At 57.1% G+C, this 12,176-nt stretch overlaps 2 protein-coding genes across 3 annotated transcripts; both read left to right on the top strand.

Moving 5' to 3' along the window:
- Positions 1–1,979: 1,979 nt before the first annotated feature.
- LOC142037016 (SLAM family member 5-like) lies at positions 1,980–4,839 on the top strand (the record flags this gene model as incomplete). The annotated part of the gene is made up of 5 exons (XM_075040881.1): positions 1,980–2,415; positions 2,508–2,801; positions 3,671–3,769; positions 3,964–4,008; positions 4,418–4,839. Coding segments are annotated over 5 exons (1,224 nt in total), but the record flags the coding sequence as incomplete, so codon positions are not given.
- Positions 4,840–8,112: 3,273 nt separating this feature from the next.
- Positions 8,113–11,171, top strand: LOC142036381 (uncharacterized). Of its 2 annotated transcripts, XM_075039509.1 has the most exons (7): positions 8,113–8,214; positions 9,169–9,375; positions 9,530–9,631; positions 10,172–10,210; positions 10,316–10,377; positions 10,550–10,633; positions 10,772–11,171. In XM_075039509.1, the coding sequence occupies exons 1-7, from the start codon at positions 8,154–8,156 to the stop codon at positions 10,829–10,831; spliced, it is 615 nt and encodes a 204-aa protein (XP_074895610.1). In that variant the 5' UTR covers positions 8,113–8,153; the 3' UTR covers positions 10,832–11,171. The 2 variants fall into 2 exon arrangements, with proteins under 2 accessions (XP_074895610.1, XP_074895611.1); XM_075039510.1 differs by lacking the exon at positions 9,530–9,631.
- Positions 11,172–12,176: the final 1,005 nt, after the last annotated feature.

Below are 12,176 nucleotides of genomic sequence, written 5' to 3'. Positions count from 1 at the left end.
TTTTCCCTTGGTGGTGGAAGGGAAGGAGCCCACAGGGGGCTTGGGGTGGTTTTAGGGACTCCTGGGAGAGCAGGGACAGGGTTGGCATGTGTGGGACCAGCGGTGCCAAGTGCAGGTGCAGCTCTGCGGGGATGGAGTTCATCCCAAGAATGTCGGGGAAACCAGGGTGAAAGACGCCCAGCGCAACCCGGTGCTGGCCTCTTGCTCTCGTGTGGTCCCTTTCTGCTAATGAGGGAATGCATCAGGTCTCAGCTCCAGCCCAGCCTCTGTCCAGCTGATGCCAGATGTGCATCAGCCACCAAATTTACCGTTCTGCTCCTTGTTCAGGGTCTGTCCCCACCGTGTCGTCTCTGAGTTTTCTATGTTCCTGTGGGGAACATTGTGGGGTATTTAGGGCTGTTTGGAACAGGAGACACTTTCTGCCTTTTTTTAGGCAAGAGGGAAATGAGCAGACGCTGGCTCTTCCCTGGCCCCCTCCCTGCAGTCTCAAGGAGGGCTTTACCACCGGATGAGTCCTCATCTGCTGTTTTAGCTGAATTTCCTTCTGCAAGTTTATCCTCCCCGACCAGCTCTTCCTTCCATGCAGTCAAGAGATGCCTGCTCCCAATGTCCTGGAGGCATCCCCATGGGGTCAGGCAGTGGTGAGCAGAAATGCAGAGCCCTGGGGAGAGGTGACAAACTCGGGGTCTGGCTGCCTGGCTAAGCCAGGATCAATTTCCCTTCCAGGAACTGGGGAGAAAAGTTCTGTCCCCAGTCCAGACTGGGCAGCACTGATTTTTAAAATGGGAAGTAGACCCATCCTCAAAATAAGGGAAATGTCGTCTTCTTCCTCAGAAGAGGGAAGAAGCAGCTGCACATTTGGGGAAGAGGTTATCTGTTTTCTTGCCTGCCCATGTAGGTGAGCTTAGCCTTTTGGACCGGTGATGAAGGGGAACCTGCCTGACCTTTCTGAGCCGTTGCAAACTCCTCCTTGCACTTTCATTTTGCACCTCAAGGGTCTGTCCCTTGCACCCCCTTTGCACGCGGGAAGCAGTGTGGGCGTCCTGTAGCTGCAGGGGAACCTGGTGCTGCTCGCTTCACGAGCCCTTGGAGCATGTGAAAGCACAGGTCCTCCTCAGCCCAGAGCCTCAGAGGCAATTAGTTTATTTAAAATAAAAAGGAATCCCCTAATTCCTGCAATCACCCCACAATGGAGTGGTTCCTCAGTGCTCTCCATATCCAGTGTCAGTGATCCAGCATGCATCCTTGTCCCCAGGGATGCCCCAGAGAGTTTAGGTAAGCCAGCAATGCGTGCCTGCACCCCAGAAAACCAATTATCTCCTGGGGTGCATAGAGATAAGTGTAGCCGGCAGGTCGAGGGAGGAGATTCTGCCCCTCTGCTCCACTCTGGTGAGACCCCACTTGCAGTACTGTGTCCAGCTCTGGGATCCTCAGCACAGGAAAGGCACAGACCTGTTGGAGCGGGTCCAGAGGAGGGCCACAAAAATGATCCAAGGGCTGGAACACCTCTGCTATGGAGAGAGGCTGAGAGAGCTGGGAGAAGAGAAGGCTCCGGGGAGACCTCACTGTGGCCTTTCAATACTTATAAGAAAGATGGGGACAGACTTTTTAGTAGGGCCTGTAGCGATAGGACAAGGGGTGATGGTTTTAAACTAAAAGAGGGGAGATGTCAGGAAGAAATGTTTTACACTGCGGGTGGTGAGGCACTGGCCTCAGAGAAGTGGTCGATGCCCCATCACTGGAGACATTTGAGGTTGGTTTGGATGGGGCTCTGAGCAACCTGATCAAATGGGAGATGTCGCTGCTTATGGCGGAGGGGGTCAGACTAGGTGACCTTTAAAGGTGCCTTCCAACCCAAACCATTCTATGACTTTACCCGCAGCTGAACAGAGGTACTGTGTGCGCGATAGCACAGGGGGCTCTGGCCCGTATAGATCAGCCTGTCCATGGCATCATGCTGTGTGATTGCAGCAGGGTGAGGATCTTCTTTTCAGCTGAGGCTCTTCTTTTTGGCCAAGGACCCTTCCCCAAGCGCTCCTGCCTTCTCCACCAGCCAGCCCCCAAGCTTGCTGTGCATCTTCTCCCTGGGCACACCAACTTCAGCCTGGCTTCTCTCTCCAGCATGCACCAGCGATGGGGCAGAGGTGATTGGGGCCGTAGGCAGGTCTGTCACCTTCCACCTCAAGAACCTGGATAAAGAAGCCACAGCCTGGAGCTTTCACAACGATGTCATAGTGACCGTGAAATTCGGCGATCCTCCTGAAGCCACGTTTTTTGATGACAACTACAAGCCGCGCTTGGCCTTCCCCAAGAACGGCAGCGCGCTCACCATCTCCCAGCTGAGGATGGAAGACGCTGGTACCTACACCGCAAAGACCTTGGGGGTAAAAGCCACCTTCACCCTACATGTGTACAGTAAGTGCCTTTTAGTGTTGGCTTTTTTTTCCCAATGCTTTGTACTAAATGGGGGGATCGGGGATTTCCTGACAGCCCCCCGCTTCCCACAGGGGAGCTGGCAGTGCTGACGGTGACCTGTGTGGCGCAGAACTGCTCGGCTGGTGGCTGCCTCTACACCCTGCACTGCACCGCGTTGGGCTCTGGCTCCGGCAACATCTCCTACAGCTGGAGCACTGGGGGCTTGTCATGGCAGGAGGGGCCCACACTGCTGTTGGAGGAGTCATCCCTGGACGAGCCACTCATCCCGCTCACATGCACGGCACAAAACCCTGTCAGCAGCCGCAATGTCACCATCATCTCGCCTTCTGCCCTCTGTGCAGGTAACAGCCATGGAAATATGCATGGTAGGTGGCAGGGATGGGCCATATCCTGCTCCTGGTGGCTCTAGCTTTCCCCTGAGCTGTGCCTTGGTGGGCAAAGTGAGAAACGCAGACCCCTGGCAGAGGCATTTACCTCTCTCCCTGTTCTCTCCCCTCGCTGTGTTGCTTGTGCCACCAGAAAACACAAACCACCCTCCCACCACTGGTGGGATGCCAAACTGCGTGTCCGTGTCTGGCCTCACTCCTAAATGTCTGAGTGTGCCCAAGCCAGCTAACAGCATCCGGCCACGCTGGACCCCCACGCCTGGGGAGGGGAGAGATGGGGAGCCTGAGGCCAGCACAGTCCATCTTCTCCCAAAACAGCTCACGGGGGGATATTCAGGCTTTCTGGGCTGTGCCCTTAGCATCCATGTGCTTTGTCACCTGGGGAATTTGGGGAGAGGGGGGCTGTCCCCCAAAAAGTCCTGGCTTGGGGTGGGAACATTAAATCAGTTCATGCAACGGAGAGGCAGAGCCAAGGATGGGCTGGAGGTGTGAGTGTGACTCTGCGTGCAGCTGCTGTCCCCAGCCCACGTGGGGTTCCTCCCCTCAAAAACCCACCTATGAAGTCCCTGGAGGGCAAAGGGGCATCGGCAGGGGCAGCCGTGGCCATGGAGGGGCTGGGGCAGGAGTCTCCCAGCTGCTGCTCTGTTTGCAAAGCCACTTGTCCTCATGCAGCGTGTCGCCTCTTTTCTGTCTTGGACCACGTCATTGTGAAATAAGGCTCCCTGCGAAGCAGGGAAGGGCTCAGCGGGGTGTTGAAGCAGAGACGTGCCTATTTCCCCCCTCTCTGATGGCAGAAAGAGACAGATGTATTTTGGGGATGTTGTTACCGGACCTTCTTCTCTTTCAAGGCACCTACTCCAGGCAGGCTGGAATCATGGCTGCATTGGTGACTGGAGCCGGAGCGCTTTTAGCAGTGGTTATCTTTGTAATCTACTGTAAATTCAAAGGTGAGCTGCTTCCCCTGTGGGTAACCGTCCCTGCAGACCTGGCAAGCAGGAGATAGGACCTGAGAGGGGAGGATGCACCCAGCCCCAGTGCCCAGGCACCCAGGAGGGGCTGCAGCAGCCAGGTCTGAAGATGCTGCATGGGGTTTGCTTTTGTTGCTGCTGCTGACAGGAGCTTTGTGTTGCTTCTCCCCCAGGCTGGAGGATCTTCCATTTGCCTGCAGCCGAGGCTATGAACACAGGTAGGACTTTGGGGCTCCCCCAGGCACTGCCCTCCCTTCCCCTTTTCCCTGGTGGGAATAGCCTAGTAGCATTTAAGATCAGGAGGGAAATCATCCACCACCGTGGCTTAGTACCACAGCATACCCCAGCTCGCAGGACCCCGATACCTCCCTGTGCCCCCACCCTGCACCCACAAAGGCGAGTGAAAGGGGATGAGCCCAGGTGATATCGCAGTGGCTAAAGCCGTGCTCTCCCCCAGTCTCTTGCTGGAAAAATTCCTGCCAGCCCACCAAGAAGGAGCTGGGAGCACAGCCGTGAGATCACCAAAGCGAGAAGGATTTTGGGGAAAAGCTGGCAAGAGACAACTGGGGGTCAGAGACAAGCAATGAGGGGTCGTGTGCCCCATGACCAGAAACAGCTCCCCTGCAGCACCACATGCAACTCAAGCAACCACTGCCTGCAACTGCTGCCTGAAATTGCTGCCTGAAACAGCCGTTGCCTGGTTTCCCACAACGGCGGCTGCAGGGACTGAAGTGTGCCCTTCATGTTGCTTTGGGATCAGCTCTGCTAGACTCAGGGGTTCAGGATATAAGTCCAACCAAGAGACCTGGTGGAAGAAGAGACCACTGGACCAGTTCTCATCTCCTCTCCCTGACATTCAGGGCTGTTTTGTGATGGGACGTGCCATGCCCATCACTGCTACTTCTGAGCCATTGCCCAGCAAAGATCTTGCTGACTTTTTTCTTTTTTTTTATGTGTGTGTTTTGTTGTTTCTGTAAGCTGAAATAAAGCTGACACAAATGGGGGAGTTCCTGCCTTGTATTTTGCATTTGCATGTGTCCAAGGGGGACATCGGGGTGCACCCAGCACCAGGACCACGGGCTCCTCCCAGCCCATAATTTGGATCCAGCTCATTCCTCAGGAACCATGGGCAAAACCTCTCCCCGAAGCGCTCCTCTCTGCATGGGCTGAAGCCTGCATGGCTGTTCCTCTGTGGGGCTGGCAGCAGCGCTTCAAATGGGAGGCACTGACATTTTGAATCAAAACAGGGATTATGAAGGATTTAAATCCTCTCTCCCCACCTCTGTTTGATGAGCCAAAGAACAAGACGACACTAACAATTGCTGCAATGGTGGCAACATATGAAGGAGAGACAAATGCATATCACCCTCCAAAAGCAGCCTGGGATCTTGTATTTAAATAAAAAAAGCGCTGATTTTCACTGGCAAGTCCCTTCGACTGCTGTCCTTTGAACTGGAAGCAAGCTCCCCGCTCCCGCAGTGGCTGGGGCAGGAGGGTCAGTGGGATGAGAAGCAATGCTCACCTCCACCCAGACCCACAGCAAACACCTCCATCAGCTCCAAGGGGCTGCTGGGTGCTGCAGCTCCTGCACGGCTAAGCTTTTGCCTGAGCCTGGCACACTTTAAGCCGAGATTCCCTCCAGCCCTCGGCGAGGAGCATCCCAGCAGCACCATGGGTCAAGCAGGGAGATCCATTACAGCCCCTTCCCAGCTGCAGCAACCCACTCCCTTGCTGAACTTCCACTTTTTTCTCCTTGCAGAGGCCAGAGCAGAGGACATGACGGTGTACGCCCAAGTCGGCCCTTCACAGCAGGTGAGTCCACGCAGGCTCATTGCTGTCCTCCAGTATGTGGCTGGAGTGGGCTGCGCAGCTGGGGGGTCCCTGCACAGGACGGGGACGGCCTGGGGGCCACGTGGTGGGGATGGGATGGAAGGACGGTAGCTGGACAACCCCTGGCTTTGTCTGTTAGTTCCTCCTGGGAACTTGAAGGGGGACATGCCAGTGCTGGGGCTGGCCCAAGAGCAGCCAGGACGGCCACAGCCACCTGCCTGCACTTCCCAGTGCATGACCAGGGCCTCTGTCCCTGGCTCACCCGGGCTTTGAAATCCCTTTGCCAGCTCCGAACTCTCGAAATACTTTTTAAAACCTTTTCCCCAGGTGCACCTGCAGAATTTCTCTAAGGCACAGCAAGATGACCCAAAGAAGATGCCGAATGCCAGCGAGGAGACCTTCAGAACCATTTATTTCACCATCCAGGCTCATGGCCATGTCCCCTGCAGGGGTTCCAGTGCAGAGCAAGGAGATGGGCAAGACCCCAGGGTGAGAGATGTGCTCCCTGGAGCAAGGGGCACAGACAGATGGGTCTTCCCTGGGCTTTCTCAGGGTCTAGAGCTTCAAGCCAAGCCCGTGGGTCCCCTCTCTCTCACCAATGGAGGGATCAGCTCCCACGAGGCCAAGCAAAGCTTTTGTCTCTTTGCAGTTGCAGACGGATGATGAGAAGATGGGCAACGGTATGGCGGGGTGCCAGGAGCAGGATGAGAAAAGTATCTACTCGTCGGTCAGCTAGACAGACCCTGTGACGCAGCCCCGATGGCTCCCTCCGGTGCACCCATGAGCCTGCTCTGACCGTGGTGGTCCTCTCTGCCCAGCCCTGGCCCATGGGGGCTGCAGCATCCTCCCCTTCCCTCCCCATCACTGCTGCCTCCGATTGCAGGCTTGTCTGGCACAGGAACTCTGCCCATGTTTTGGCATCTGCGTGGGGTTTGGGCTTCTTTTTCTGCCCTCTCTGATGAGACCAAGGAACATGGACCAAAACTGGGGCTGCGAGTCCAGTCCTCCCAGTGCAAGGACATGAGCTGATGCTCCTGGGATTTGTCCTGCAGCACCTGGCGGTTCAGAGCCTCAGGACAAGAGGACAGGAAGATTTGAGGAGCCTCTTAAAGCCCCCTTTTTTTTTTTGCTATACTTTTAAACTTGGCAAATACTTGGCTGCTTCCTTTGGTTGCCAAACCAAGAGAAAGCAAAAATAACACTTGGTAGAAAGCTGAATATAGAAACACGTGTGCCTTTGCTACGGCGAACACATCCAGGCTGCTGCAGTTTCGGTGCCGGCTGTTTCCCCAGTGCCTGCCGGGGACCTTCCAAACCTTGCAGCACCCCAGCACCATGCTCAGCATCACTTTATGCTGCCAGTGAGCTGCTTGCAGTCCCCTGAGACGCTGCAGGGCTGTGCCGAGGTCCAGGAGCATGAGGTGGTCCGGGCCTGGGGGAAAACAAGACAAGGAACGTGGCTGATGCTGTTCTGCTCCATTCCTTTGATGTGTTTGTATATGAGGTTTTTATTCTTGGATGAAATATTTTTATGTGAAGTGTTGTGTCTGTGGAGTTAGGCAACTTCCCAGCGGAGCTTTAGGGAGGAGAGCAGCTCTCCAAGCCCCAAGTGATGCAGGGATGCTGCATGGCATGGTAGCGGCTGCATCCCACAGGAATGTGTGTCCTGCAGCAGGGTCTGCGTGGGTTCACCCTGAGCTGGGACTTACAGGGAACTGGGTGCCCAGTGAGCAGGGCACAGGGCATGTCCCCACCCTTCTTGCTCCCCAAACCCACCCAGAACCAGCAGCTGAGTGAAACGCGCACATTGGCATCAATTTTCCAGTGCCGCCGGACAGACAGATGCTGCCCACGCTGGGAAGCCTCTTCCCGTGTGTGCTGCTCCCCCCTGCTCTTTGTCTTGTCTGTGCTGATAGTAAATTATTCAGGGATGAAACCGGAGATTTCTTTGAAGTGCCTGGCACAGGAGAGCCTTCTAGGAGCTGCTGGAATAAAAATGCAAGACGCATCCGAGCTCAGTTTCTGTCTGCATATTATTTTGGGTGAAAACAGTCCATTATTGACAAGCTTGTGGAGTAATTTGTTTGTTCTCTGCATTTTCACAGTATATGACATGCTTGTTTTTGAGTTCGTCAAATCCATGCCGATCAATTAAAAATATATACCTCGGTGGGTCATGCATTTTACCAAGGGATTTGTCTATGTGGCACCAAATCTGTCCTTGTAACTCCTATCCCCAGCCTGGACAGGGCTTAAAACAGCAGTGATGGCACCAGGGACTGGCCTGAAGGGAGCCAGGGCAGCGCTGGAGCATCACCTCCTCCTTCGCCCACGCCGACAGCTGACGGGGCTCCATTCCTTAACCCTGGGAACAGCCCCAGAAATGACCCCCAGCACGGTTTCTGGCCATTAATCACCCTATTTCAGTGCCAACACCTTTGAGCTCGCAGGAAGCTGTTGGCTGGGCAGAAAGGGGAAGGAAGACATTGCAAGAGAGGGAGCGGCGGTGGAAGGCTTGGTGGGGCAGAGGAGGATGAAGCCAAGAGGCATCAGGACGGGGTGGCTCTGCATCGCAGTGCTCTGCTGTGGAGCTGGTGAGTGGGGTTGGGGTGGCAGAGTGGGGTCTGGGGGCTCCCCCCGTCTCTGGGGCAGGAGGGAGGAGGAGGAAGAAGAGGTGGTGTGAAGGCAGCGGGCCCCAATGCCTTCCCAGGGGACCTTTTGCAGCAAGGCAGGATGCTTGCCTGGCTGTTTCATGGGGGTAAGGCTCAGGTTGACTGCTTTATTGCTTGGCTTGGGTCTGGCTTGTGTGCAGGGGAAGGGCTGGGGTTTCCTGGGCTGTGCCAGCGCCGGGCTGTGCCACAAACCTACACCCTGGGTTTCCTCACACCTGCCCAGCCCTTTGCTGGCCAAGCAGCAGGGATGGTCTCTGACCACCCAGCCCCTTTCACGGCCAGGACCGTAGCGGCCATGGGCTGGTTTGCCTGGGGAGCCTGTTTTGCCACCGCAGAGCACCCATCCGTGCTGGCACCGCTACCAATTGCCCAACTGCCGGCAGCTCCATGGGGGCTGTGTCAACGTGAGGCTGCTCAGCAGCATGTGGCCGTGCATGACTTCCAACAGGACTTCGGCTTGGTGTCTCCAGCATCCACCGCGGCACAGCTGCCATTTAGCACCTTCTTCATTAGCGGGGGTTTGTCTTGGCGGAGTCGAGCAGCAGAAGCGTGTGAACCCGGCTGCTCGCCGCCCTGACAGGATGTGGGACGGCAGCACTTGCTGCTTTGCTGGCATCCGCTCACCCGCTCAGGCGATGGCCCCCCAGCCCCACACCTCCATCCCAAGTCACCTGAGGCCAGAGGGACGTGGGTTAGCTGTTTCTTGCTCCTGCCTTGCCTTTCCCTAAGCTACGGTGCTGCAGTGCAGGCTGAGCTGCTGGTGCAGGACCATGGTGGGGCGGGTACAGCTCCCAGCTCTGCAGCTGCGTTCCTGATCCTCGGGGGCGGTTCTGGTTTGGGGAGCCATTAACGTGAATTAATGACACTTGTTCCCAGCTCTCATCCTCAAAAAAGAGGAGCCAGGGCACCAAAGCACCACGCAGCGTGATGACATCCTGGAGCACGTGGGAGAACCCACCACATCCGCTGAGGATGTGGACAAGCTGACAAGGTGGCCAACGGCCACCCCAATGCCTCCTTGGACCGCAGACACCATCACTACCTCCATGCCGACAAGAGCAGGCGCCATGGGGAACAAAACCCGTGAGTCCCACAGAGAAAGGAAGAGATGTGACTTGGGGATGTGCCACCATCCTTGGAGGGTCCTGCACCCCCCCCAGAGGCCCCCCCAGTGCCTGGCACTGCCCCCAGCCACCTTTGCGGGCAGCATGCCCACATCTCCTCTCTCTTCCTGTAGAAAATACATCGGCTGTTCCCATCAGGTACTGGTCCCCAGCCATTTTTGTGGTGGTTGCTCTGCTCGTGCTCTTCTTCACATACCGGCAGACCAAGGGGGAAGGTGAGCTCCCCCACTGGGGTACCAGCATCTCCCCCCTTCACTCAGTTGCATGCTGGGTTAGCAGGAAAGGGTGACAACCATCTTGCAGCCCACATCCTCAAAGCATTGAGAAGTGCTGCAAAAAGTCAGTTATTCTGGTACAACTCGGTAAGGGAGGGGGTCTGGCTTCGTGCTGGGGTGGGGGACAGGATCAGGCCCTCGCACCAGCCAGAAACCCCTTTGGCCACAGCTTAGCCCTATGGTGAGTGTTGCCCCTTGCTCAGATCTGGCTTTAACAGTCCAGAAGTTTAACCCATAATTCCCTTTTCTGCCCGATTTTGCATCTCTCTGTGCCAGCTCCGCCATCTCTCCCCACAGCTTCTCCTTCCCTGCTTTAACACAAACTTGAAGCTCAAGGGTTTTTTCCTCCTGGAAATCAAAACCCAAAGCTCACCAGCTCATCCCCCACTGCTGCCCTCTTCCCAGGAGGGTCTTGCTCAGCTTTTTGCAAAGCCCGTTCGGCCTCACTGTTTTAACGCCTGTGTCTGCCCTGGCCCGCAGGGACCCAGGACCAAGCCACCCCCGCTAGTGACTCTTCAGGTAAGACGTGGTCAGCCTGAGCCCCGTGAGGCCGGGGCATCTTGTTATACCATCGCTGACCTGGTCTCAGTGCTGTGATTCACGTCCAAGCTCGTTGCATTGCAGATTTGGGAGCCCTGGACCATCTCCCTATCCAGGACACCACCCCAATAATCCCTACTTCCCAGGTGAGCCCAGCTGATGGGGATCTTCTTGCTGGCAACACGTGAGCTGGGAGGGCTGAGAGCTGTTTTCCAGCCCCTGCATGGCTTTGGGCAAGCCCCAGCCCGTGCATCAGTTTCCCCATCCACCGCAACTGACGTGGTGAAGCTCCTCAAGCAGCCACTGCCTCTCTTGCAGGAGGAGAAGGGGCCAGAGAAACCCCCAGAGCACACTGAAACCACCTTCTGTGAGCCGGATCCCCCACCGCCACCACCACCCCAGGTATTTCACCCCAATGCACTGAACCCCAGTGCCTGGCAGGGGGGTGTGCTGCTAGCTGAGTCCCAGTCCCTCCAGCCCACGCAGGTCCCTGGGGAGGGTTTGTAGCCCCCCCAGCACCTGATTTTGCTTCTTTCCCAGCCTGATACACCCACAGTCGCTGGTGGTCCCTGCTGCTCCGGGGAGCCTGGTGCTGTCTGAGGGCACCCAGGGGATCCCAGTGGCTTCCAGACACCCCCAGGGATCACGAGGCCACCCCCGAGGGGACTAAGCCAGGATGATGTTCCCAGCCGGAGGCCACGCGGTGACCGGGGTGCTACAAGCATCATGTGCCTCCTCAGCCCTTCCTACGGATGCTCGAGCATGTGCCCAAATCCTGGTGGGAACCGGGACCCGCGTGGGACAGGGAACCACGTGGGATGTGGCCGTGTGTGTGCCGTTATTGCTGTGCCCCACGTGCAAGGACAGAGGCTCCGGGTGTCTGTGCCGGGCATGGCCGAGCCAATAAAGCAGGATTTCACCCCAAAACCCCTGGACTTTCTCTGCTGGGACAGGCAGCCCCCCCTGCCCAGCCCAGCCGTCACTTTTTCCCCCATGTCTGGGAACAGATCAGAGGCGGCTGGCAGCCAGCCCCCTCCGAGATGGCTGGGGGAAGGAGTTTTTTTGTGTTGCCTCCGTTAGTCACGGAAAGGAAAAAAAACCACACAGGACTGAAATAACCCGCCCTCCCCACCCTGGGGCCAGCAGCTTGTCAGATGACTGTTGAACTCATCACAGGGCAAAGATAGGGCGGGAAATAAACACCCCATGGAGCCCCAATGCCCCTGTGGGTAACATACCCTTGGAGAAGCAAGAATGTCCCCAGGGAAATGAAGAGCTGGGGGGGTCCATGAGCCCCAGCACAGCCTGGCAGGGGGGGTAGCACCCCCCCCCCCCCGGCTTGTGTCCCTTGTGCTGGGCACAGTGCTGCAGTTGCACTGACCTGCCTCAGTTTCCCCTCGCTCTGCTCCCCCCACCCACAGCAAACATCCTCCTGCAGGGAGCGGGGCACAGCGTGTGTGTGGGGGCGGCCCAGGGCTGAGATGAGGGGAGCAAAGGTGTGAAAGCCAAAGGAAACGCTGACGCTGGGTCCCAGTGAATCAGTGGTGCCATTGCTGCATGAGGGACCCCCCCACAAGCAGGGGTGCAGGGGCCCAGGGGCGGCTGGGGGGGATGTGTGCAGGTGGGTGCTGGAGAGGGTGCGCAGGAGCCCAAACATCCGCCACCTCGATTGTCACAGTGAGGGGATTGCAGGAGGCAGCAGCCCCGGGGCAGGTGGAGGCTCTGCAGGCTGGGAGCAGCCCCTGCCCCAGGGAGCTGTGCATGGGGGGGACTCGTTCCCCCCAGCAAAGGGGTTGGGTCTTGCCCCCCCCCTCCCTCCCTGCGCCAGGGAGGGTTTGGGCATTTCTCCCATCTGCACTCGGGGGAGGTAGAGCAGCAGCCCCTGCTCCCCTCTGCTCATCCCAAGCCCTTCACCCCCATAAACCCCAAATCCCTTGGTCCCCCA

This window comes from Buteo buteo, chromosome 11, assembly GCF_964188355.1.
Source record: "Buteo buteo chromosome 11, bButBut1.hap1.1, whole genome shotgun sequence".
In the NCBI taxonomy this organism is placed as follows: domain Eukaryota; kingdom Metazoa; phylum Chordata; class Aves; order Accipitriformes; family Accipitridae; genus Buteo; species Buteo buteo.
This window is presented reverse-complemented; position numbering and strand designations above follow the sequence as displayed.